This window comes from Canis aureus, chromosome 30, assembly GCF_053574225.1.
Source record: "Canis aureus isolate CA01 chromosome 30, VMU_Caureus_v.1.0, whole genome shotgun sequence".
NCBI classification, from domain to species: Eukaryota; Metazoa; Chordata; class Mammalia; order Carnivora; family Canidae; genus Canis; species Canis aureus.
Genome location: NC_135640.1, coordinates 43,183,696 through 43,207,527, shown reverse-complemented (window position 1 = coordinate 43,207,527; position 23,832 = coordinate 43,183,696). Strand labels below are relative to the sequence as shown.

Here is a 23,832-nt window from a genome sequence, read left to right as displayed (position 1 = left end):
CTCGCCTATAGCTTCGCCCGAGCTCACAGGTCCCAAGCCACGGCCCTGCCTTCCCAGACGGGCTCATCGTGCTGACCCAACTGGCTGTGAGGTTAACACCTCCTTGCTGCGTGCTTCCTGGGGGCCGTGGGGGCGCAGGGGCTGCTTGCCCCTCTTCATTCTCCTCCCTGGGAGCCCAGGGGCCAGACTGCCCCTCCCCCACTGCCCCTCCCCCCGAGCCTGGTGGGTTCTTGGGCAGTCTGGATGGCTGGCAGGGGGACCCCAGGGAAGCACCGCTGGGACTCAGGCACTGGGTGCATTTGGGTAGGAAGGGGGCTTGCTGTGACCCCAAGAGCAGGTGCCTGTGCCCTGTCCGTAGGCAGCCACCAGACCAAAGTGGGTCAGGGTGGATCCTACAGGCCGGGGTGGGGAGGGGAAGTTCGCCCAAACCCCAGCAGTTCTGTCCTGCCTGGCACAGGGACCAATGTCCCTGGCTTAAGCTTGTGGGTTAGCCAGAAAAGGAACGTGTAAAATGAGCCAAAAAGCAAAAGCTCATGAACTTGTAGCTTGGGATGGCAGGCGGGGTAAACCCCAGCAGGGGTCAAGGGGCTGGCACTCCAGCAGGAGGCGGTCACAGCCCGTCAGGGGCAGCAGGGCCTCCCTCTGGAACCTGAGCTGCTGTGGCCAGGGGGCCGGGCTGGTAGGTGTAGGTAGGTTCAGTGGGCTCTGGAAGGGGCCTCCCAGTGGGGCCTGCGTGGGGCAGTGTGGTCCAGTGGGTTTTCAGGAGGAGTGGTTCTGCCCGGTGTTCATGGGAGGGGTGAGAGGAGGGACAGGGGAACAGACCAGAGGAACCAGACGGTCCAGTGGGGGCTGCATGGGGGCGGGGCAGGGGAGGCTGAGGGCCAAGGGGGGTGCAAAGGGTTGGTCCAAAGCAGAGTGGGGTCAGGGCATGGTCCACTGTGAGTACAGCCCGGGGGTGGGGGAGGCTGCACGGGGGGCCGGGGGGAAAGAAGGACAGTCGGGGGTGGCTGCATGAGGGCGAGGGGGCTGCAGGGGGGTGGTGGTGGTGGTGTGGGGGGAGTGAGCGACAGCCCACGGCGGCTGCATGGGGGTGGGGGGGCTGCATGGGGGGGTCAGGGGAGCTGCACGGGGCTGCGTGGGGGGCGTGGGGAGCGAGGGACAGTCGGGGCGGCTGCATGGGGGCGAGGGGGCTGCACGGGGGGAGCTGCACGGGGCTGCGTGGGGGGTGGGGGGAGGGAGGGACAGTCAGGGGCGGCTGCATGGGGGCGGGGGGCTGCATGGGGGGGTCAGGGGAGCTGCACGGGGCTGCGTGGGGGGCGGGGGGAGCGAGGGACAGTCGGGGCGGCTGCATGGGGGCGAGGGGGCTGCACGGGGCTGCGTGGGGGGTGGGGGGAGGGAGGGACAGTCAGGGGCGGCTGCATGGGGGCGGGGGGCTGCATGGGGGGGTCAGGGGAGCTGCACGGGGCTGCGTGGGGGGTGGGGGGAGGGAGGGACAGTCAGGGGCGGCTGCATGGGGGCGGGGGGCTGCATGGGGGGGTCAGGGGAGCTGCACGGGGCTGCGTGGGCGGCGGGGGACGGCCCAGGGCGGTGCGAGGGGCTGAGCCCACGGCTGACCGTGCGGGGCTGCGCCGGGCTCCCCACCGCGGCGTCCGGGGCTCGGGGCCGCGCCACGAGGGGGCCGCGTGACCAGGGGCGGGGACCGGGTGGCGGGCGGCGTGGCGCGCTGGGGCGGGGCCGGGGGCGTGGCCAGGCGCGCTGGGGGCGTGGCCTGGGCGTGGCCTGGGCGTGGCCAGGCGGGCCCGGGGCGTGGCCGGGCGTGTCGGGGGCGTGGCCATCCCGCCGCCTTTCCCGGCAGCGACCGCGGCGGCCCCCGGGCGCCGGGAGGGCGCGTGCGCGGGGAGCCGGGTCCGCGGCCCCGCGGTGCACCCGGAGGAGCTGCCGCCCGCCTTGCAGGTACCGGCGAGGCGCGGGGGCGGGGCGCGGGGCGAGCAGGTCCGCGGCCGCGTAGGGAGGGTCGGGGCATCGCCCGCAGGTGCTGCCGCCTGGATCTGGGCGCCGCCCTCCGACCCCGGGGCCTGCCCGCGGAGGCACCGGCCGCGTGGACGCGGGGCCCCCCGTGCACGTGCGCCCCGGGGCGAGGCGGGTCCCGGGGCCCCCAGCCCGGTGCACGGAGCCGTGTCTCCCGCGCAGACTCTGCGGGGTCGGTTGCTCCTCCTCGGAGGAGGAGGAGGAGGAGGAGCGGGGGGTGGGGGGTGGTCGCGGAGCTGGGGCTGGGGCTGGGGCTGGGCTTGCAGCTTGTGCCGGGTGCACCGCGCGGGCTCCGCCAAGGGGGAGCCGGGGTCGGGGTCGGGGGAGCCGGGGTCGCCAGGCTCGTGGCCCAGGCACGCAGGTGTGCTCCCGCGGTTCTTCACTCTCCCGGGCCGTCCAGCCACGTCCAGCCCCCACCTGCCTGGTCTGCACGTGCAGGCTGACACCTCGGCCAGCTCAGCAACCCCGAATGCACCCCCCAAAAAGCCGTTTCCCACTCTGCCCCCCAGTGCTGGTGGGGTTGGGAGCTGCCTGCTGGTGCCCTGCAAAGTGACCAGGTGCTTCCTCTGTGGGCGGGAGCGGGGGGCCCTTCTGGCCTCTGCAGGCCCAGGAGCCCAGAGCCCGCACCTGAGGGCTCCCTGCTGTCTCCCTGCTGCCCCCCGCTAGGCTGCGTGGCTCGTTTTCTTACCTGGTCCTGACCTGGTGCTTCTAATTCCTTCCTGCCCCAGCCCCTGCCCACCCCCCCCCCCAGGGGTTTTAAACCTGTGGGTCGAGTGTCTACAGCCGCGATGGCCAGAGGGCTTGACTTTCCTCTTTGGAGTGGGAAACTACGTCACACGATCTGGGGGGAGGATTTTTCACCGCGGATGTAAGGAACCCCCCCTTGTGAACCGGGGAGAGTGGTGGCTGCGTTAGAAGACGGCGAGGCAGGTGCTGTTTGCTTTGGTTTTGGGGTCTCCGGGCTCACGAGGTCCTGGAGGGACAGAGCCAGGAGCAGCAGCGGGTGCTCCAGGCTCCCCCACCCCACCCGGCAGGACGGGGGCTGGAGGGTCCCCGTGGGAACGGTTAGCACCTGCTCTTGGAGGTGGTGATGGGGGCCTGGGTCTCTCCTGTGACTGCCCTGGGGGCTGGTGTCTCCTTTGGTCGCCCTGAGGAGGCCTGAAGTTGCAGGGTGTCGGGCTCCTGCCAGCCACCTGCCACCTGCCCGGCACCCCGTGCCATGTGGACTGTTAGCTGGGAGCGTGCGATGGGGTCTCCCCCTTCCCTCCCTGCAGCGGGAGCCTGGAAGGGCCTGTGCGTTTAGGAGAGCGGTCGCCTTTCCCAGAGGACTCTGAGTCACAGCCGCGGCGGGTGGCCACCTGTCGGGGCTGGCGACTACGCCCAGCTCGGGTGAGGTGAACAGATGGACCCGAGGCAGACGAAGTCCACTCCTGGACGCAGGCGGGGCTCCTGGGTCGCTTGTCTTGGAACCTGTGTCATGGGCACGGGTGGCCTCTGCTGGGAGGCCTGGGCTGGCGGGTGCACTGGGGCCGTGGGGCTCGGACCTCACGTCGGGCTCTGTCGACCTGGCCTCTGTGTCTGCGGCAGCCGGCGCTCCAGGGATGGGGCCCAGTCCTCCCCGTGACCCTGCCCTGCCCGGCTGGGTTCAGAGTGACCTGTGGTCCAGCCTGCTTCAGGAGTCCCTGACACGAGTGTGTGAGATGCACATTCCAGACCTCCTGTCCCCAGGGTGTCTCCGCCGCGAGATCAGCTTTATCACCAACCACCTCACGTGGTGGCTCTTGCAGTGGCCGGCCCGCCCTACTTCTCGGTCACCTGTTGGTGGCACTGGAGCTGGGAGGGGTGAGCACACGCACCCCTGCCGTGGGGCCCGTCGGGGATCCGGGAGCTGCCTGGGAAGGGCGGTCGGGGGCTGTGTCCCCCACCCCCAGGTCGGAGGAGCGGCGGGTTTTCCGAACACTCAGGAAGATTGTCTGAAGCAGAAACGCAAGTGCCTACTTTTATAGGGACGCCCTCAAGGGTCCGGTGCCCTTTGTGCTCCTCGGGGTTTTCTCTGCCCTTTCTGGCCCCGGGGGAGGCTGGGCCAGCCGTGGGGCAGTACAGGTGGTCTGGTGCAGGGGGGCATCTCCACGTGTGACCTTGGAGCGCAGGCCCTGGTGCCCCTGGTGCCCCTGGTGCCGGGCTGGGGGGTGGAGAGGGAGCCTGCATCCCCCTTCCTGGTGTGCGTGTAGGGGTGAGAGACCCCTGCCCGGGAGACCCGGCTGGCTCCTGGGCCCCAAGTGTAGCGTGAACACAGTGTGGTCCCCCGAGGTGGACGTGTGTGCAGGACACGGAGCCCAGGGCTGGGAGTGGGCTCTGGGGACATGGGGACCCTTTGCGTCGTGGGATCTAAGAACAGAGCTGGGGGAGGCCTCTGGGGAGGTGGGTCGTCGGTCCTCTGTGCCCTGCACTGGGCAACGTTCCCAGGGCTGGGGCGGGCTCCCGGGGGCTGGAAAGGCCTGTCCAGAGCCTGCCCCGGAAGCCCGTGCGCCTGTGCCCCGGATGCGACGGCTTCCTGTTGCATCACTGCTCCCCCATCTGGCCGACGGTTCCACGGGGCCCCTGGAGTGTTCAAGAGCCGCCCCAGGACCTGGTGACTCCTGGGACCCCCCTCCGCTCCCGTGGAAGCCCCGGCCTTCTTGCAGCTGCGCCTCAGCCCTGCCCTGCTGGTCCCGTCGCCCCCACAGCCGGACCCACCAGCCTGGCTCCTCGGGGGCTGCTCTGCTCCGTCCCCTAGCAGGCGGCCGGTCCTGCTCCTGGGGCCTGGGTGGGGGGCGCCCTCTGCCCTCTGCCCTCCTGGTCCTGGCTGGGGAGGGCCCCCTGCGGTCACCTCATCCTGGGGGCTGTGGGAGTGCTTCCTGCTTGGACGGTCTCTGGGAATCTGGTGGCTCTTCCTCGGGGTCCTGGCCCCCCCTCAGCCCCGCACAGCTGGCCCCACATCCTGGGAACTTTCTGTGCCGGCTGCTGGGAACTGGACGGAGGATGGAGGGGGTGGGGGGTGGTCCCTGACCCTGGAAGGGCCTCCGCACTCTGCGGTCTTGAACAGCGCAGGGACGTGAGCGGAGCCATCCCAGCATCCTGCAGGCGGCCCTGCCCCTGCCCTGCGGAGCCTCGGGGCTGCCGAGCTCCCCACACAGCTCCTGGCTGCCTGCTTTTGACTTGCTGATTTAAAAAGGGATTTATGGGCAGCCCGGGGGGTGGGGGGGGTGGGGGGGGGGCTCAGCGGTTTAGCACCGCCTTCGGCCCAGGGATCGAGTCTACCGGGCTCCCTGCATGGAGCCTGCTTCTCCCTCTGCCTGTGTCTCTGCCTCTTTCATGAATGAATGAATGAATGAATGAACGAATAAAATTCTAAAAAATAAAAAGGGATTTACGCCAACGCCGTGCAAAGCCGGTATTCTAGGTAGAGACATCGTAACGGCTGGACAGACAGACGCGGAACTGAGTCCTGTCCTTGTTAGAGTAGGTTAGGGGGCTGGGGAACGGGGCCTTCTGGACGGAGGGTTCTCCCCGCGTGACCCAGCGCTCTAGCCGATGCTGCTTCTAGCTCTACCCGAAGTGCCCTTGGGGACCCGGGGCTGGACAGTCCACCTGGCGGCCCGCGCCTCTGGCTGCCTCTCTTCAGGGGAGCCTTGGGCTGCCAGGGTCACCCCCACAAGGCTCCTGCTCTCCCTCTGCCCTTGTCGCCCGCAGTCAGCTTTACTGCAGGCCCCATCTGCCGTGTCCCCAGAGATCGGTGGCAGTTGGGGTCACCAGCCCCCCACGGACGGCCCGTACGGTGGCCTGGTGTGTGCCTGGCGTCCCAGCGGGGACTCCCCCAGCCCTGAGCTGTTGTGGGGCCGGGTGACACTACGGTAGTTCCGTCTGGGTGCCGTGACGCAGGACGCCGGCTACACCCCGGGACCTCTCCTGCCGGGGAGTCGGGCCCAGCTGGGGCCACGGCCGCCCACTTGAGCACGTGCGAGGAGTCTGGTGTGCCTGGGAGACTGGATTTTAAGTTGTGTTTGGTTTGAGCTGGTTAATGTTTAAGGACCCCCCTGCCCCCCCATGGCTGGTGAGGTATGGGGTGAAGCAGCCTGGGCTCGGTGGGCCTGGCGTCTGGGTTGTTAGGAGCTCCTGGCGATTCTCAGGTGTGGGGCTCGTGGGGCCCCTCCCTGTGTGGACGTAGAATCCTAACCCTGTGAGGGCCCGGGGAGTTTCCGGGGAGGGCGGGGGGCCCATGGGGTGCGGGGGGAGCTGCCCTGACTCTTGGCTCCTCTTCCAGGACCGGCATCGCCTCCTCCGGGGCTGCGGGGGGCCCGGGCAGCATGGTGCCCTCCGGCCCGCTGGCGCAGAAGCAGGCGGCCCTGGAGCCGGGGCCGGGGCCGGACGCGGAGCACAAGCCCTGGAGGTGCCTGGTGTTCTACTTGTGCTTCTACGGCTTCATGGCCCAGCTGCGGCCCGGGGAGAGCTTCATCACGCCCTACCTCCTGGGCCCCGATAAGAACTTCACGCTGGAGCAGGTGCGTGGGCGCGGCAGGTGGGGGCGAGCGCAGGGGCGCTCCCTGGCCTGGGGCAGCCGAGCCCGCGAGGTCTGGTGGCCGCGTGGTGTTGGGGTTCCCGCCGCCCGCCCCCAAGGGGCACCTTCACACCTGCTGAGGGTCTGAGCGCGGGGAGGAGGCACCCGTACCCCACACCCTGCCCCCTGCCCCCGCGGCCTCCCTGGGGGGAGGGCTTCCTGCCCAGACCTCCGTGCCCTTTGTTTGAAGAGAAGACTCTGGAATGTTCCTCATACTTGCTGGCTCAGGGCGGCCAGGTCTCCTGCTGAAACTTGGCTAATGACTTACACCCTGGGGCCGGGAGGAGTGGGGGCCGGGAGGGGGGCGGGGAGGAGCAGGGCCACGGCATCAGAGCGAGCCGCGGGGCTGCTGCGTGACCGGGAGGTCGGGCCTTCTGTCCAGGGCTGCTTTCCCAGCTCCCAGCTCGGGGCCCCCCACCCCCCGGCCCGCTGGTCCCGCTCGCCCCCCTCCCCCCCCCCCCCCCCCGCCCCCGGCCTCGTCTTCCCCTCCAGCCTGTGCATCTCTGCTGCTGGGTTTCTCCGACGCCCTGCCTCCCCCCGAGGGCCTGACCCCTTGCCCTGCAGACGTCAGGATTCCATAAGCCCCTGGGCTGGCCGTGCGGGCGAGGCCTGGCCCTCAGAGTGGCCGTCTCAGGGAGAAATGGAAACACACGCGTGTCTGGCTCACGGGAGCTCACACCCCGCGCATGTGTGGTGGCATCTGGTGCCGCGGCCGCCGCTGACTGCGAGCCGGTCACCTCTGGGCCTCCTCCGAGGAACCCGTCCCTCACCTCCCTCGCTCACCCACGGGCCGGGGGCTCGTCCGCGCCGGGGGTCACTTAAGGAGGAAGCACGTAGGTGCAGCTCCGTGAAAACTGGAGAAACGTGTGCGGCAGTTTGGGAGGCACCTGCGCGCTCAGGCTGCCTGGGAAGTGGCCCTTGAAGAGCTCGGGCGAGGGGAGCCCACCCCCGTGCTGTGACCCTTGGCTTCCCTAGAACTTGGCAGCCAGCCTCGTGCCGACCAGCAGCCGTGCCCACGACGTAATTAATGACGTGGTTCACGGGGCATGTGCGTCACACGCCGTGTGTTCTCGTAGTAACGTGAGCTAGAGGAGGAGGCGACCCCGTGGTTCCAAACGGCCGTCGCTGGGAACCGCGCGGATGTACGTGGACCCCGTGGTGCGGGCTGTTCAGCTGTCCAGCGTGGTCGGTTCCAGAACCGAGCCGCCCCAGCGGCCCCGGGGATGTCCTCGGAGGGACGGCAGAGGCTGGCCGCTGCCCACGGGGAGGGCCGGGCGTGCGGGGCGGAGCCGAGGCCTCGCCGGGGTGTGTCACGCACGTCCAGGCCGCCCTGAGCTCCGCGCACCCGGGGCTGGACCACGGGTCGCCTGGTGCTTAGGCGGCCTCTGGTTTGTCACCCCAGGGAATCGCTGCTGCGGGTGTCGCCGGCACGGCCCCCTGCTCCCGCCGCACGCTGGCTGCCTTCCCGTCTCCCGGGCCAGCGGGGATCCGCTCTGCTGAGTCTGCCCATCTGATAGCTGGGAAGGGCCGACGTGCCGCTGGCTTGTGTTTCCCTGGTGTGCGCCGTGGCCGGCGGGCCTGGCCGTCCCTGGCTGTCACCTACCCGGTGTCGCTGCCCGCTGGGCCGCGTCCACACCTTCCCGCGGGGTCTGCTGCGGCCTGTCCTGGGGGCCGGACTGCCTGACGTCACCTGTTTCTCCCAGGCTGGGCTGGGCCCATCGCTTTGCTCGGGCGTCCTGTGAGGCCGGGGTGTGGAGTTCTGGTCGCTCGGGGTCCTTGCTGCCCACCCCACCCACCCCACCCCACCCGCCGGCTGCTTTCTGGGCCCCGCCGAGTCTGCCCGTCAGAGAAGCGGCTGCCCTGAAGCCACCTGGATGCGGATCTGGGCACCGATCCTGTGTTTCCCCGTCGGCCTGGACCTGGCCCGTCCACACAGCAGGGTGCTGGGAACCCGTCCAGGCGACACTGGGCTCGGGCCGGTCGGAGGCTGTCCTTGTGCGGCTGCCAGGCCGCTTGACAGATGCCACCTGCCCCAGGGCCTCGGGGTGCCACTCAGCACCGTCCAAGGACGACACGGGTCAGCCGCGTCTGCTGCCAGTTTGCCTGCCCAGCCTGGGGACCCCGCTGAGGAGGGAGGCCGGTGGCTGGTCCTCCTGGGTCTCCGGTCTCCGGCCCGTGGGCTCTGTAGTGAGCCGTGGGGTGTCGTCGCGGAGGGGCTGTTTGATGTTCCTGGACACCGTGCTCACGGGCTGGACCCCGCAGGTCCCGGTGCCCCGCGGGGGGTACTCGTTCCCCTGGGACGACCTGCACTCGGCGTCTCCGTGTCCCGGGGTGTATGCGCACGCCGTCGTGCGGACCACACCGTGCGGTCACCTGGGCTCCCCTGTGGCTGCGCAGGTTCAGGAGGCCGCCGGGCAGGGGCCGTGTGTCAGCGGGTCCCGACAGCCTTCCTCAGCACCCGAGGCTCGTCCACGCGGGGCCCAGTCGGGGGTCCTGGGCACAGCCCCAGGAACGCTGCTTCACACTCATCCCGCGACCACCTGAGGCCAGGCAGGGGTGCAGACACCCCGGGACGGGCACGGGTCCACCCAGCAGCCCCGAGCCTGTAGGTGGCAGGCATGGCACGGCCCCACTGCTGACCCAGGGCTGTGCTAGGGCGTTCGGTGTGCTCGTGGGGGTCGAGGGCGGCCTGGGCTCCGGGATGCTCCGTGGGCAGGTCGGGGTTCTGCCCGGAGGCCGCGGGGTGCCTGCCTGGGGGATCCGATCCGTGGCCGGAGCCGCGTGGTGGGGACCGGTGGTGGGCGGGGACCGGGCTCCCCTGGGTGCGCCCTGGGATGGAGCGGGCTGGCTGGAGCCCCCGCCCCGTGGCCTGCTCGCCGCCCGTTCCCCTTGTGGCTTCTCCCCTCCTCCTGCTCCGAAACCCGTGGCCTGAGGCCCTCCTCCCCGGGAGGGCGGCGCGTGAGGACGGTCCGTGCCCCCCAGGAGAAGCCTGGTCGCGTGGCCGTCTCCTGAAGGGAGACCCAGGGTGGCGCACGTCCCGCGTCCTCCGGCGCGGCCCCGGAGGCGGTGTCCCGAGCCTGCCGTCCCACAGGTCACCAACGAGATCACGCCGGTGCTGTCGTACTGCTACCTGCTGGTGCTGGTGCCCGTGTTCCTGCTCACCGACTACCTGCGCTACAAGCCGGTGCTGGTGCTGCAGGGCCTGAGCTACGTGGCCGTGTGGCTGCTGCTGCTGCTGGGCACGTCGGTGCGGCACATGCAGTGCATGGAGCTCTTCTACAGCGTCACCATGGCCGCGCGCATCGCCTACTCCTCCTACGTCTTCTCGCTCGTGCGCCCCGCCCGCTACCAGCGCATGGCCGGCTACTCGCGCGCCGCCGTGCTGCTCGGCGTCTTCACCAGCTCCGTGCTGGGCCAGCTGCTCGTCACCCTGGGCCGGGTGTCCTTCTCCACGCTCAACTACGTCTCGCTGGGCCTCCTCATCTTCAGCCTGGTCCTCGCCCTGTTCCTGAAGCGCCCCCGGCGCAGCCTCTTCTTCAACCGCGACGGCCCGGCCCGGAGCGGGGCCTCGCCCTCCGAGCTGGACCGCATGAACCCGGACGCCCCGCGGGGCGCGGCGCGGCTGGGGGCCTGGCGGGACTGGACGCTGGTGCGCATGCTCCGGGAGCTGGGGGACAGCCTGCGGCAGCCGCAGCTGCGCCTCTGGTCCCTCTGGTGGGTCTTTAACTCGGCGGCCTACTACCTGATCGTCTACTACGCGCACATCCTGTGGAACGTGGTCCACACCACCACCGTCTACAACGGCGCGGCCGACGCGGCGTCCACGCTGCTGGGTACGCCCCGGCCCCCGCCCCGCCCCCCCGCCCGCGCCCCCGGGCGGCCCTGACGCGCCCTGTCTCCCCAGGTGCCATCACCTCCTTCTCCGCGGGCTTCGTGAAGATCCGCTGGGCGCTGTGGGCGAAGCTGGTGATCGCGAGCGTGACGGCGGTGCAGGCGGGGCTGGTGTTCCTCATGTACAGCACCAACAGCATCTGGCTGTGCTACGTGGCCTTTGTGCTCTTCCGTGGGGCCTACCAGTTCCTGGTGCCCATCGCCACGTGAGTCGACCCGCGGGGGTGTCTGGTGAGGCCGCGGCCTGGGTGTCCCTGCAGCGCCAGGCCCAGGAACGGGCGGAGCCGGGCAGCCGAGGCCACGCTCCTCCCTCCTGTGGGCGGGGGCGGCCGGACCGACCTCCCGCGTCTGCTGAGAGGCCCCTTCCAGGATATTCCGCGTGGCCTCCGTGGGGGCAGCCGAAGGGGACCGTGCGGGCGGCGTGAGCCGGTGGGGTGTGCACTTGCTCACGTCCGGAGGGCGGTGACCCCAGGGTGCCGTCCGCTGGGCCCCGGTGTCCGCGGTCCTCGGCGCAGCCCGTCCTGGCTTCCGTGGCCCTGAGCCGGGCACACAGCCTGGCCCGGGCGCCGTCCCCTCTGCTGCCCCCACGGAGGCCACGTGGCTTCCACAGCAGCAGCCTCGGTGCCGCCTCACCGACGCCAAGCGCTGTGGGCCTGTCCGCGGTGCTCGAGGCCTGTCTGGTCCTCGTCGTGGCGGGGCAGGGACGCACGGCCGGGGGGTGGTGGCCAGCCGTCCAGCTCGCCCTCCGCCCAGGGCCCTCCCGGTGCCCTCGCATTCCTCGCACCCCCAGGATCTCCTCTTCCCGCCCAGGGATGTCCCCAGAGCTGCCCTTGGCCCACCCGTGCTTTCCAGAACCTTCTCTGGCCCACGTCCTGCTTGCTGCCAAGGTTGTCCGTGCTCCTTGAACTGACCCTTTCACGAAGCTGATGCCCCACGTGCCCCGTTACACGCATGTGCCCCCTGCGCCGGCGGGTGGGCCTGGGTGTGTGACGCCCCCTTCCCCCGCTGCCGGCCCCGTTCCCCTCTGCGCCTCACCCCTGGGGACGGCGGGGCCCTCCTGGTCGCCCCTGGCTCCCCGCGGCTTGGAGCCGCCTCCCGGAAGTGCCGGCCGCCCGCCGCGCTCTGCACCCTGTCCGCTGCCCCGGGCGGCCTTCCTTCTCCCCCCGGACGCCCGCCCCCTCGGCCGCCAGGTGTCCCAGACGCGCTTCCTCGGCCGGGCGCCCCCATGCTGTCCCCGGCGGCGGGGAAGGGCTCCGGGCCGGCGGCTGTGACTGCAGCCACTGGCTTTACGTCCTCCTTGGACGTTTTGTCATTTGCAAAAAGCGCCGAGAAGGTCACGCAACGTAGGCGGCAGGTGCAGGGGGGAGGAGACGCCTCCTTCCCCCCCACCCCCAGCCTCGCTGCCGCAGCCAGGTGCCTGGCATCGGGTGTCTGGCCTGGCGCAGGTCGCACTGGCCCCCCCGTCCTGCCCGCGTGGCTGTGGTGGGGTCATGGGCAGGTGTCACTGGTCCCCTCGCCGAGGCCCCCGGTGACCGGGCTGCCGTGTGCCGGGTTTTCCCCCCACGGCCCTGAGAGCGGGATCTTGTCACTCGTTTCTTCGTGTCGGGACGACGGCCTCAGAGGGGTCCTGGAAGGGGACAGGCCGGGGCGTGGGCCTTGGAAAGTGGGTGCCGGTAGATACGGGGCACGTGCGTGGTGGCCCTGCTAGCCCGCCGGCCTTCCATGGGGACAGCGGGGGTGGCTCCCCCTGGGTACCGTGTCCTCGTCCCTCTCGGGTCAGTGGCGTGCGGGGGGAGCCTCCCGTGGGCCCCGCAGCTCCCCTGGGTTTCTCCCGCTTGGGGCCGGGGGCTTGGGAGCCGTGCAGGGGGCGGCGTGGCCTCTGCCTGTGGGGATGCGCCCGCCGGGGCCTCCCTGGGACCTCGGCTGTGCCGTCCTGCCCTCGCTCCCCTGCCCTGCTCGGCCTCTGTCCCCCGAGAGGCCTCCGGGCACGTCCGCTCCCCGCCTTGCAGGGCTTCACAGGGTCTCTGCCGTTACTTGTTTCTAGAGACGCTTTGGGGCTTTTATTTTTATTTTTTTATTTTATTTTATTTTTTTTTGCTTTGGGGCTTTTAAAGGGAAGGACCTTCAGATGTTCGTTTCTGTGCACAGGACGCAGAGCTGGGTGCGCGCTCCTTCCTCCTGCCTCGATTTACCCTTCTGTTCTCATCCAGTCACTTAACGACGACCCTGCTTCCAGAACCCTCCGGGTGGGGCGCTGCACGCTCTCATGAGGGTGACCACCTCTGTCCCAGAACTACCGGGACCCGTTTTGAACGTCCCCTGGGGGGGCTCCTGGTCTCGGAGTCACGGGGCCCGGAGTGCGGGTGGCCTGAGTGCCGGCCCGTCCTGCCGCTCCCCCTTAGTGCTGGGGCGCTTCTCGATCCCCTGCTGAGCCTGACCTCGGCCGCTTTCCGTTCAGTTTTCAGATCGCGTCTTCCCTCTCTAAGGAGCTCTGTGCCCTGGTCTTCGGGGTCAACACATTCCTCGCCACCGTCCTCAAGACCATCATCACCCTCATTGTTTCTGACAAGCGGGGCCTGGGCCTCCCGGTCCACTCGCAGGTGAGCCCGGTTCAGCCCCACTGCCGGGTGGGGGGAGCCCCTGGGGCCGGGGGGGTCTGGCCAGCGGCATCGCCCACCCCAAAGGTCTGGACCGTGGGTGCACTGTGGAGGGTGGGGACGTGCACAGGGTGGGCCGGGCATTTCCGGCCAGACACGCAGACTGGAGTGGGAGCAGGAGCAGGAAGCCCCGAGCCGGGAGGGGAAGGGAGGGGATGCCCTGTGGGCAGCGCACGGCCGACCCCATTAGGCCCCCCGGGGCCCCTGAGGCCGGCCCAGGTGTGGTCCTTCCTGGAGGAGCCCTGACCGCCCTGTCCGCCCCCCCCCCCCGGGCTGGCCGACATCCCGAGGGCTGGCTGCGTGGCCGGGAGCCCTTTCCCCGTGAGGTCACACTCACTGCCCTTTGCGTCAGAGCCTGTCGGACCCGGGCCCCGGCTCACGGGTCTGCTACACACGAGCCAGGAAGGTGGACCGGGCGGGGTCGACGCTGGCGCACGCTGGGCTCTCTCCGGTCCCTTCCCTCGAGCCACCTGGAGCAGGTTCTCAGTGTCTCAAGCTCAGAGAAAAGCTTAAAAGTTCCTGCTCCCTGTGGGGTTGGAGACACTCACCCGTGTGACTCGGTGGTCTCGGGCCGGCGGGAGTCAGCAGGGGACAGCGTGCAGGAGGGGCGGCGACCCCACCTCCTGGCGGCCCTGACCTGTCCGGGGGCCGGGGCAGCGGGCCTAGAAGCCGGGAGGGGGGCTGGGCCGTCCCACGTGGTGGCGCCCGGACGTGCCGGGTCAGGTGGACAGAAAAGACGTTGGTCTTCCCCTGTTGGTCTCGTTTCCCAGTTAGAAAACCAATCTAGGAGCAGGCGGTCAGCTCACGATTGGACATGCTGACGGGAGCCACAGGGAACGGCATCCCCGCCTCTCGCTCGCCGTCCCCGTTCACGGCCGGGAGCTCTTCGGCTCGTCCCGAGTGCTCTTGACCTTAACGTCAGAACAGCAAAGAGGGGCATATCCTGGGATGACAGAGCTGCGGTTCAGGACGGTTCAGGCCGAGCCCCAGCAAGGGCCCGTAGAGGCCGGGCGGGGTCCCCGGGCAGCAGGGCCGGTCGGGGCGCATGGAACCAGCGTCCTTTGGGGGGAGCGGGAAATCAGGGTGAGGCCTGTGTCTGGGCTCCCGGGTCGCGGGGCTGCGGGGACTCCACGGACCCCCCCACCCCCGCGGGGAGCTGTCCCTGTGATGCTCTCCCGGGAGGGTCCTTCTGTGATGTGGTCGGGGGCTGGAGGCAGGACCCCTGTGGCTGGGAGACCCTGCTGGGCGACGGTGGCCTTCGTTACCCTCACGGTGGTGAGGAGCCGGCGCCCGGGCTGGAGACTGGTGGGGTCTGGGGTGCAGCAAGTGGGGGCAGGCCCAGCTTTGCTTGGTTCTTGCGTGAGGCCTTCAGAGTGGTCCTGGGTGGTGTGGGAGGTGACGCAGGCTCGCGGGGCAGCAGCCCGACGGGGGCTGACTGCACACAGGTGGGGGAGCCCCGTGCCCTCCCCACCCACCCGCCCTTTCTGCCCTTCCCCTTCCACGGGTGTCATTTACAGGGAACCGCCGTCTGTCACTGCGGGGCGGGCTTTCTCAGCCCCGAGCTCCACGTGCTCACTGCGTGGGTCCGTCCCCACTGTGCTCTGCTGGGAGGCGGCCCGGCCGCTGCACCTGCCCCCCGAGGAGGCCCCGGCTGGCTCCCAGTTTCTGGCTGTTGCGATTAAAGGTGCTTTAAACCCTGGACGTCGGTTCCCGCCTATGTGGACAAGTGTCCAGAGGTGGGGGCGCGTCGTTTGGAAGTTGGCGCTGAGCTGTTTTCCTGGGTGGCGGCTCCGTTTTTGTTCCTACGGCAGGTCGCGGGGCGCGCGTTTCCCCCGGTCCTCAGGAGGCGGTGGTGTGGGCCGGACGCTGCCCCGGCCGTCGGATGGGCGTGGGCGCCGCTGGTGGCTGTGGTGAAGCGTGTGGACTTTGTCCGGCTTCGGCGCTGTGGATGTTCTCATTACGGTTTTCCTGGTGTTTCCTGGAGCTCCTCGTCCGAGCACGGCGCGTAGTGGACAGCCTGCCGCGTCGCCGTGTTGACTGCTGAGCTCCCGGCCCACGGTCGGGTACTCGTGGTGGGGCTCTGGGGGAGTCAGGACGCACGTGGCATCTGTAGCTCCTGCACGTCTCAGGGTTCACACACCTTCCCTGTAGCTGCCGCCCGGCTTCCCCTCCTCACAGGGCATCTGCAGAACAGAGCTTCAGTTTTGGTGATTTTGGTGAAGTTTGATCTGTTTCTCCCTTTTATGGATCGGTCTGGGTTTTGCCTCCAAATATAAGAACTTTTCACATAACCCAGGCTCTCGAAGATTTTCCCCAATATCTTTTTTGAAGTTTTATGGCTTGGGGGCACATGGTGGGCTCCGTTGGAAGAACACGTGAACTCTTCATCTGAGGGCTGTGAGTTCCAGCCCCACCTTGAGTCGAGAGATCACTGAATAAATAAATGTAAATGGGGCGCCTGGCCCGGCTCAGGTAGTCAGTCATCGGAATCTTGATTTCCACTCGGGTCATGATCTCAGGGTCTTGAGATCGAGTCCTGCATTGGTCTTTGCACTGGGCGTGGAGCCTGCCTGAGGTTCTCTCCCCCTCTGCCCCTCATCCCCCTCCCTTTCTTAAAAAAACAAAAAACCCTATAGGTTTTATAGCTTTTTTTTTTTTAAGATTTTATTTATTTATTAATGAGAGGTACAGAGAGAGAGGGAGAGACACAGGCAGAGGGAGAAGCAGGCTCCAGGCAGGGAGCCCGATGTGGGACTCGATCCCGGGACTCCAGGATCACGCCCTGGGCTGAAGGCAGGCGCTGAACCGCTGAGCCACCCGGGCTGCCCTGTCTTTTATTTAGAACTTCCTTGATTTCTTTCAGCATTTTGCAGTTTTCAGCAAAGCTACCTGCTGTGGTAGGTTTATGCCTGAGTATTTCGTTGTTTTCTGAGCAGCTGTGAATATGATACCATATTTTTGATTTTAGCGTCTACATTTTTTCAGCTAGGGCCGCGGCAGCAGAATCCCGTAGACCCAGTGGCTCAAACAGAATTTATGTCTCCAAGTCCTGGACGCTAGAAGCCTGGGGTCGAGGTGTGAGCAGGGCTGGTGCCTCCTGAGGAGCTCATTGGCCAGTGGACGTGGTCTTCTCTGTCCTCACGTGGCCTTCCGTGTATGTGTGCACGTCTGGTGTCTGCCTCCCTCTGAGGTCACTACTGTTCGGACCCCTTTGGACCTTGATCAGCTCCTTAGAAGGCCTTGTCTCCAGATACAGTCACACCGGGCTGGGGCTTCCACAAGTGGCTTTCGGGAGGGACGCAGTTCAGTTCATAGCAGGATCTGTGTGTTCGCCGTGAAGATACAGAGATACAGCCGATACGTGAGTGTTAGTCTCACCGTCTGAGGTTTTGTCGTGACGCTGTTTATTTGCTGCTCTAACCTTGCTGCAACTGGCTCCAACTTCCTCTTTAACATTTCCTTTCTCGTACTCGGTTTACATTTATATTGTTGATCTTTTCCTAGGTCCTTGAGATGGGAACTTAGATTAATGACAAGGGTGCTGTTTTTTAGTTTTATTTTTTTTTAAAGATTTTATTTATTTATTAATGAGAGATAGAGAGAGGCAGAGACACAGGCAGAGGGAGAGAAGCAGGCTCCATGCAGGGAGCCCAATGCTTGACTCGATCCCAGGTCTCCAGGATCACGCCCCGGGCCAAAGGCAGGCACCAAACCGCTGAGCCACCGAGGTGTCCCGAGGCTGCTGTTGTGACATTTGCATCAAGTGCTATGCATTTCCCTCCCACGGCTGCCTTAGCTGCATCCCACAGATCCGAGGGTTGCATTTTCGTTTTTGTTCATTCCCGTGCAGCTTCCGCTGTCTCTACCTATAATTATTTCAAAGGGTTTTATTTTCCAGCTGTTTTCTTGTATCTTTGTTACTGATTCCTATTTCTGTTCTATTTTGTGATCAGAGAATACAGTCTATCTGATTTCAGCCCTTTTAAATTTGTTGGGGTTGGTTTTAAGGCCCAGGATGTGGTCCGTCTTGTTACGTGTTACGTGGATCCTCGAAAAGGCTGTGAATCCTGCTGTTGTCGGGCGGAGTGTTTTATAAATTCCATTTAGATCCTGTCGTTGATTTGTTCTCTGTCCTTGTGATTTTTGTCTCATTCCATTGTTGGCAGAGGGGTGTTGGCATCTCCATCTTTGTGTGTGTTTTGGCTGTTTCTCCTCTCCGTTCCATCACGTTTTCGCTTCACAGTTTGCAGCTGCCAACTGTCGCACACGCCCTGGGAATTCCTGTGCGTTTCGACGGCCTGAGTTTCTGATCTGATCGTTACGGAATGGAAAGTCCTTCTCTGCCTCTGGTTATTTTCTTTTCTCTGAAGTCTGCTTTACCTGAGTTAACGTAATGTTTGCGTGATAATATTCTCTCCTGCCCCTTTACTTGTTACCCGACTGCATCACTGTATTTGACATCAGTTTCTTGTAGGACCACACATGGTTGAGTCATGTTTTCTAATCTATTCTGCTAACATCTGTCTTACCTGGTGAATTTGGTCCATCTACAGTTAGTGTAATGATCGACGTGTTCGAGTTCTAGGCCGCCCTACCATTTTTGCTTTGCTTCTTCTCTGCGTTTTACTTTTTTATGCCATCCTATGGACCGTTGGCACGTTCTTCAGGATTTCACTTTGGTTAATCTGTTGTGTTATTTGAGTGTATCTCTTGATAAAGCTCTTTTGACGGGGTTTTATGCGTTAAATGACCATTGTGAGTCAAGTATAGACATCTCACCTCCTCCTACCGTCCATACTACAGTTGTCTTAAGCGTTTTCTCCATGTACCAGTACAGCCACATGACGTGGGTTCTGACTTTTGCTTTGACCATCAAACATTTAGAGAATTCTAGCGGAGAAGGGAAGTCTTATTGACGTGTGGTTTGACTCACTGTGTTATTTCTCTTTCCCTTGGTCCGGGGTTTCTCCTTTCTGCGTAGAGCACCTCCTATAAGCCATTCTTTTAGGGTCTGTTGGCTGGTGACAAATTTGTCTCTTAGTTTGTCCTTTTCCTGAGAGCGTCATGATTTTCTTTTTAGTCCTAAAAACGATCATCACTGGATATAGGCATCTACGTTAATAGTTTTTATCTTGTAACTTTGAAAACCGTATCCGTTCCTTGTGGTCTTCGTGGCTTCTGATGAAAGATCCACTGTCGCTTTTTTCCGGCTGCTTTCATAATTTTTCCTTTCTTTGCCTTTAGCTTTCAGAAGCTTAAATACAGTGTTTGTGGTTCCTTTGTGTCTCGAATCTGTAGGTTTATGTCTCTTACCAAATTTGGGGAGTGTTCAGCCACTATCTCCTCAAGGACTTTCCCAGTCCCGTCCTCTGTCTTTTTGTGGGATCCCCGTGACACGGCGTCCCATGTTGTCATAAAAGGTGTTGAGGCTCTGCTTCTGATTTGGCGATTTCCGTCGCCCCATCTCCCAGCTTTCTCTGTCCCGTCTGTTCTGCTGTTGGGGCCATTCATGGAGTTTTTAGTTGGGTTCTTGCATTTTCAGTTCTGTTCTTTATCCTTTATATTTCTTAGAGGTTTTCCTCTGTTCCCAGTGTGCTATTGCTTGTCGAAGCATTTTCGTCTTGGCTGCTTTAGTCTTTCTCCGATCCCTTAATGTCCATGTCATCTCAGTGTCCCTGTCTGTTGCCCGTATCCATCCAGTTAGCGATCTTTGTGGTTCTAAGTAGGCTGAGTGATCGATTGAAACATGGACGTTTTGGACATTGTGGTGTAAGATGTGGATCTACTGCAGCCGTCCACTTTAACTGGCTTCGCCTGACGCTGCTCTAGCAGAGGAGGTTGGGAACGTGTGCCCTGTTACGCCAGGTAACAGGCTCCCGACTCAGCCCTCCTGACCGAGGGGTGGAGAGGGGGGCTCCTCATTACTGCTGGGCGGGGACCGGCCTCCAGTCTCCAGCAGTTAGGAGCGGCCTGAGGGCCTTGTTACCGCTTCTCACGTGGCCTGCAGTGACCCCGCCGGGGGTGCGGTGTTCTTGCTGCCTCTGGGTGACAGTAGGTCCTCACTCTGCAGGGTGGGGGCTTGGGGAGAGTGAGAGTGAGAGTCCAGGCTTCTGTGTGGTCTCTGTGCCCACTGCGCCTTGAGCACCACCACCTGCAGGGGCCTGGGGCCTGGTTCCAGTCTGGGCAATGAGGGTGGGGTCTGGCTGGGGTCAGGTGGTCCACCTATCTGTTCCCTGTCCTGCTGGCCTGTCCCTCACCTCGTCCTTTGGTCAGAAGAACAGCTTTTATTGGAGTTTATTTCCTTCATCAGCTGGCTTTTCTGGATTGCTGGTTTCTTCATTTCTAAAAATAAGCGCAGCACGAAGTTAAAGCCCAGGGGACGCCCTGCTGCGTTCTCCTCGGCCTCCCGCGCTCTGGCAGGTGTACTGCCCACCACCTTTCTGAGCGACCTTCTTACATGTGTTCTGTGCATAATGTCCAGGGTTTTAGCCACAGTCGGGGAGGAACGGGGAAAACCTGTCTGCTCCGTCCCCCGGAAGCAGAGTCCTGGAAGGGGGCCAGCCAGGGGCCTGCGGGCGCAGAGTGCCACGGTCTCAGGCAGGATGCAGCCTGCCTGGCCCATGGACGCCGGAAACCACCCAGGACCCCGCCCCGGCAGGCACGCGAGTCAGGAGAGACGTCCCCAGCTGTGGGTGCCGTCCCCGGGGTGGAAACTGGCTTGGTGCTCGGGGCTGGGCTCGCCTGCGCTCCTGAGGGGCTCCCGCGCACAGGGCCCCGAGCACCGGCCGCCGTGGGAACTCGGCCCACCACGCGAGGCTCATGTTGTCAGAAAAGAGCAGAGCGCCTTGGGGGGGCCGCACCGACATGGGGATGGTGCCAGGGTGGGCGCCCCCGGGGCCGTGGATGGGGGCGGGGGGCTGCTCCCGGCTGACCTCTGACCTCCACCTCCTCTGTTCTAGTTCCTCATCTACTTCGGGTACTTCCTCGTGCTGTTTGTCATCTACCTCTTGGGGGCCATCCTGGTGATCGTGCAGCACATCCAGGAGGCCCGCCGTGCGCCCCCGGAGCCGGGTAGCCCTGCAGAGAAGGCCATACCCATGCTGAGCACACAAAGCAGTGGCCTCAGCAACCTGCAGCCCACAGCCCCGCCACAGACCTCCCCGGAGCAGCACCCGCAGCCCGAGGCCAAAGCCTGACGCAGCGCGGCCACCGGGAGGCCAGACTCCTCCGACACCAGAGGCCACTCGCCATCGTCCTCCACACCCTGGGGCCTGTGCATCTCAGACCGGACTCCCCCACTGACCCCGTGGCAGGGGGCCCACCCCTTGGGCGATGCCAGCGTTCAGAGCCACTGACTAACGGGGAGCCCTGCACAGCGCGTCCCTGTGACCTGCCCCTGGGGGGCTGCCTGCCTCAGGGGGGCCTTGGCTTGGGTGGTGGAGGCCCAGGGACTGTGCCCCTCTGCCCTGCTAGGTGCTGTGGCCCTGTCCCTGGCCTGCTGGGGACACTCAGGCAGCTGCTGGGCACTGTGGGCTGGTCTGCTGTCCCCTGCCCACATGTGGCGGGCGGGGGGAGCTCACATGCCCACCAGGCCTCCCCACTGTCAACCCCCCTTGGGAGACAGGCCCTGCTTATCCCTGGGGACCAGTGAGGGGCCCCAGACGCCAGCCCTGGGGACTCAGGCCCCGCTGGGCAAGGCTGTGGGTAAACAGATGAGGCCAGTTGTCTAGGTAGTTGCTTTAGATAAATGCTCTTTTTTTTTTAAAAAAAAAGATCTAAATGAGAAACCGTAATGAGCTCCTGTTTGTGTGGGAGAAGCCAGGCGGTGGCCCGTCCCTGTGAGGTGGAAGTGGGGACGCTGGGGCCCTGGACCCCGCTTCTCCCCAAGCCCCCGGTCCTGCCCTACCACCCCAGTGTGCCACCCCAGGGTCTCAGGGCCAGTTGTGTCCCTTCGGAGACCTGCGCTCCCTGACGTGGGTTAGAGCACAGGCCAAGCATGGAGGGGCTCCTGATCCTGCCCTAGCCTGACCTGTGGGGGTGGGGGTGTCAGGAGGGCCAAGGAAGGGGCCCCAGCCACAGGCGGGGACCCACACCAGGCCCACGTGCCCTTGAGCCCAGCACGGCCTCCCCTACACCCACTCCCTGCTCCTGGGACCTGAGGGAAGGGAGGCAGGGGGAGGCCCGAGGGGCTGCTGGAGCCTGCTGCACCCAGGGGTCGTGGGAGGGCTGCTTGGGTGGCTGGCATCTTAGGGAGGATGCTGTGCAGAGGGCGGGCAGGAGCATCCACACGCACAGGGCCTGGTGGGGGGGCAGCGCTGCGCCCCTTCCTGCTCTGAGATGCAACAGGCCTTGGATTTGGGGGGCGGAGGAGCCGAGGCTCCCTTTCCCCTCCCGTCACTGACCCGGGATGCAGGGCTCTGCTCTGTGCCCGCTTTCCCGTTGCCTGGCGTCACAGCAGCCGTGGGCGGAGCACCTGAGTGGACAGGAGTGCGAGCCCGTGAGGGCTGCCGGCCACCCCCAGGGAGACTCCCGAGGGAAGGTTTAGGGCACCCGAGCCCCCCTGTGCACCTGCTCCCGCACAGGCCCCACCGGCTGGGGTGAGGGCTCCCGAGGATCCGACTCATAATGACGAGCTGCCTGCAAACCTAGTGGCCCTTTTTACTTAGAACCTGAGAAGCACATTGCAGTTTGCAGAAGCAGCTCCTGGGGTTTGCAGCATCCAGGCCGCAGGGCTGAGGCACTTGGGTCCTTGCCCACTATGCTTCCAGCACGGCCGCGGGTGAGGGTGGGACCCCTGCCGGCTTCCCCAGAGATGCTCAGATGCACCTCAGGGCGGCCCCGACCCCCTCTGCGCGGCCTCCTCTGTTGGGGCTCAGCTGGGGGCAGGTGTGGCCATATTTGCCTCTGGGTGTTTTTTTAAGATTTATTTTTTTTTAAAAAATATTTTATCTAGTTATTCATGATAGACAGAGAGAGAGCGAGAGAGAGGCAGAGACACAGGCAAGAGGGAGAAGGAGGCTCCACGCAGGGAGCCCGACCTGGGACTCTATCCCAGGACCCTGGGGTCACGCCCTAGGCTGAAGGCGGCGCTAAACCACTGAGCCACCTGGGCTGCCCTTAAGATTTAATTTTATTTGAAAGAGAGCAAGAGTGAGTACAAGCAGGGAGGGGGAGGGAGGTGCCCCGCTGAGCAGGGAGCAGGACTGGATTCCAGGACCTTGAGGTCATGACCGGAGCCAGAGGCAGACCTGTCACCACGGAGCCTCAACCCCCCACCACCTCTGGATTTCTGACCTCTGGTCCTGCAAAGATAACCTGGGACCTTAGCCCTGGGCTCAGTGGGCGGGAGTTCTGGCTTGAAGCTGGAGGGGAGGGTGGGGGCTCCAGGACGTCGGGGCTTGCCCGGCAAGCCTCTGCTTTAGCAATCTAGGAAAGGAGCCCTGGCCATAGGTCAGAGCCCACCTTGGGCGTGAGAGGCCTCGGCTGGGTCAGCTCCATGCTGGGTGTGATCTCATGGGCCTGAGGAGCCCGGGGTCATTGGCAGGGGAGGCGCCGATGTGGGGGCCCCCCGACAGCGCACAGCTGGGGACGGAGGGCCCACTGCAGCTTCTGGAGCTCAGGGCTGGGTCCAGGGAGCGAGGGCGGCCCCAGAGGACGGCCCGGGGCATGCACCCCTCCCTCCCCTGCACCGCATGCACCCCCCGGGCTGCTTGGGGCCAGGGCCCGGCGAGGAGGAAACGAACAAGAGTCTTGGCACCAGGTTTCGTTTTAAACTTTGTAAAAAATACACTCTTTGGCTTCCTTTTATTTCTCGAGGATTACATTAAACGTGACGGTGCAGGCAAGCGTCCCGGCCAGGCCCCCCCGGGGCGGCGGATGCTCCTGCGGGCGCCCCCTGCCCCGCCTGTCCGTGGGCCGCGCGGCCCTACTTGGAGAAGGAGGTCATGACGCTGTTCTCGATGCAGAGCACCACGAAGGCGTGGCGGCAGCTCGCGGCCTCCTGCTCCAGCAGCCTGCCCGCCAGCAGCGACGACGCCTGCCCGGTGGCCGCCGGGGCCTCCGTCCGCCACGTCTCGCAGTAGCTGTCGGTCAGGCGGCGCCCGCTGGGGTCGGAGCCGTGCCACACGCTCTTCCGGGGCCTGCAACACGCCGCGGCCGCGCTCAGCCCGGAGCCCGGAGCCCGGAGCCTGGAGCCCGGCCGCTGGGGCGAGGCCCTGGATGCGGAGCCGGGCCGCTGGGGGCGGGGCCACGGGGTGGGCGGGGCCAGTGGACGCGGGGCGGAGCCACTGGGGTGGGCGGGGCCGAGTCACTGGGGTGGGTGGGGCCCTCCACTGGGGGCGGGGCTGCTGGATGCGGGGCGGGGCCTTCCATTGGGGCTGGGGCCACTAGGAGGGTGGGTTTGCTGGACCACTGGGGGCGGGGCCTTCCACTGGGGGGCGGGGCCACTAGGAGGGCGGGTTCGCTGGACCACTGGGGGCGGGACTTTCCACTGGAGGCGGGCCAGTGGGTGTGGGGCGGGGCCTTCCACTGGGGGGCGGGGCTGGTGGAAGCGGGGCGGGGCTTTCCACTGGGGCGGAGCCACTAGGGGGGCGGGGTAGCTGGACCACTGGGGGCGGGGCCAGTGGGTGTGGGGCGGGGCCTTCCACTGGGGGGCGGGGC

The 23,832-nt window shown here is 65.6% G+C and overlaps 2 protein-coding genes across 4 annotated transcripts in view; one reads left to right on the top strand and one right to left on the bottom strand.

The window, feature by feature from the left end:
• The first annotated feature begins 624 nt into the window (after positions 1-624).
• Positions 625-22,980, top strand: SLC19A1 (solute carrier family 19 member 1). Of its 3 annotated transcripts, none has more exons than XM_077879438.1 (6): positions 625-689; positions 6,332-6,569; positions 9,717-10,458; positions 10,530-10,722; positions 12,975-13,116; positions 20,133-22,980. In XM_077879438.1, exons 2-6 carry the CDS (start codon positions 6,375-6,377, stop codon positions 20,367-20,369), a joined length of 1,509 nt encoding a protein of 502 aa, XP_077735564.1. In that variant the 5' UTR covers positions 625-689; positions 6,332-6,374; the 3' UTR covers positions 20,370-22,980. The 3 variants fall into 3 exon arrangements, with proteins under 3 accessions (XP_077735564.1, XP_077735562.1, XP_077735563.1); XM_077879436.1 differs by lacking the exon at positions 625-689 and adding an exon at positions 1,850-1,953; XM_077879437.1 differs by lacking the exon at positions 625-689 and adding an exon at positions 2,778-2,958.
• COL18A1 (collagen type XVIII alpha 1 chain) overlaps positions 22,935-23,832 on the bottom strand; it is a 41,138-nt gene continuing 40,240 nt past the window's right edge. Inside the window, 1 exon segment of the mRNA XM_077879435.1 lies at positions 22,935-23,312. Within this exon segment, the coding sequence (XP_077735561.1) occupies positions 23,099-23,312 (214 nt within the window). The 3' untranslated portion in view covers positions 22,935-23,098.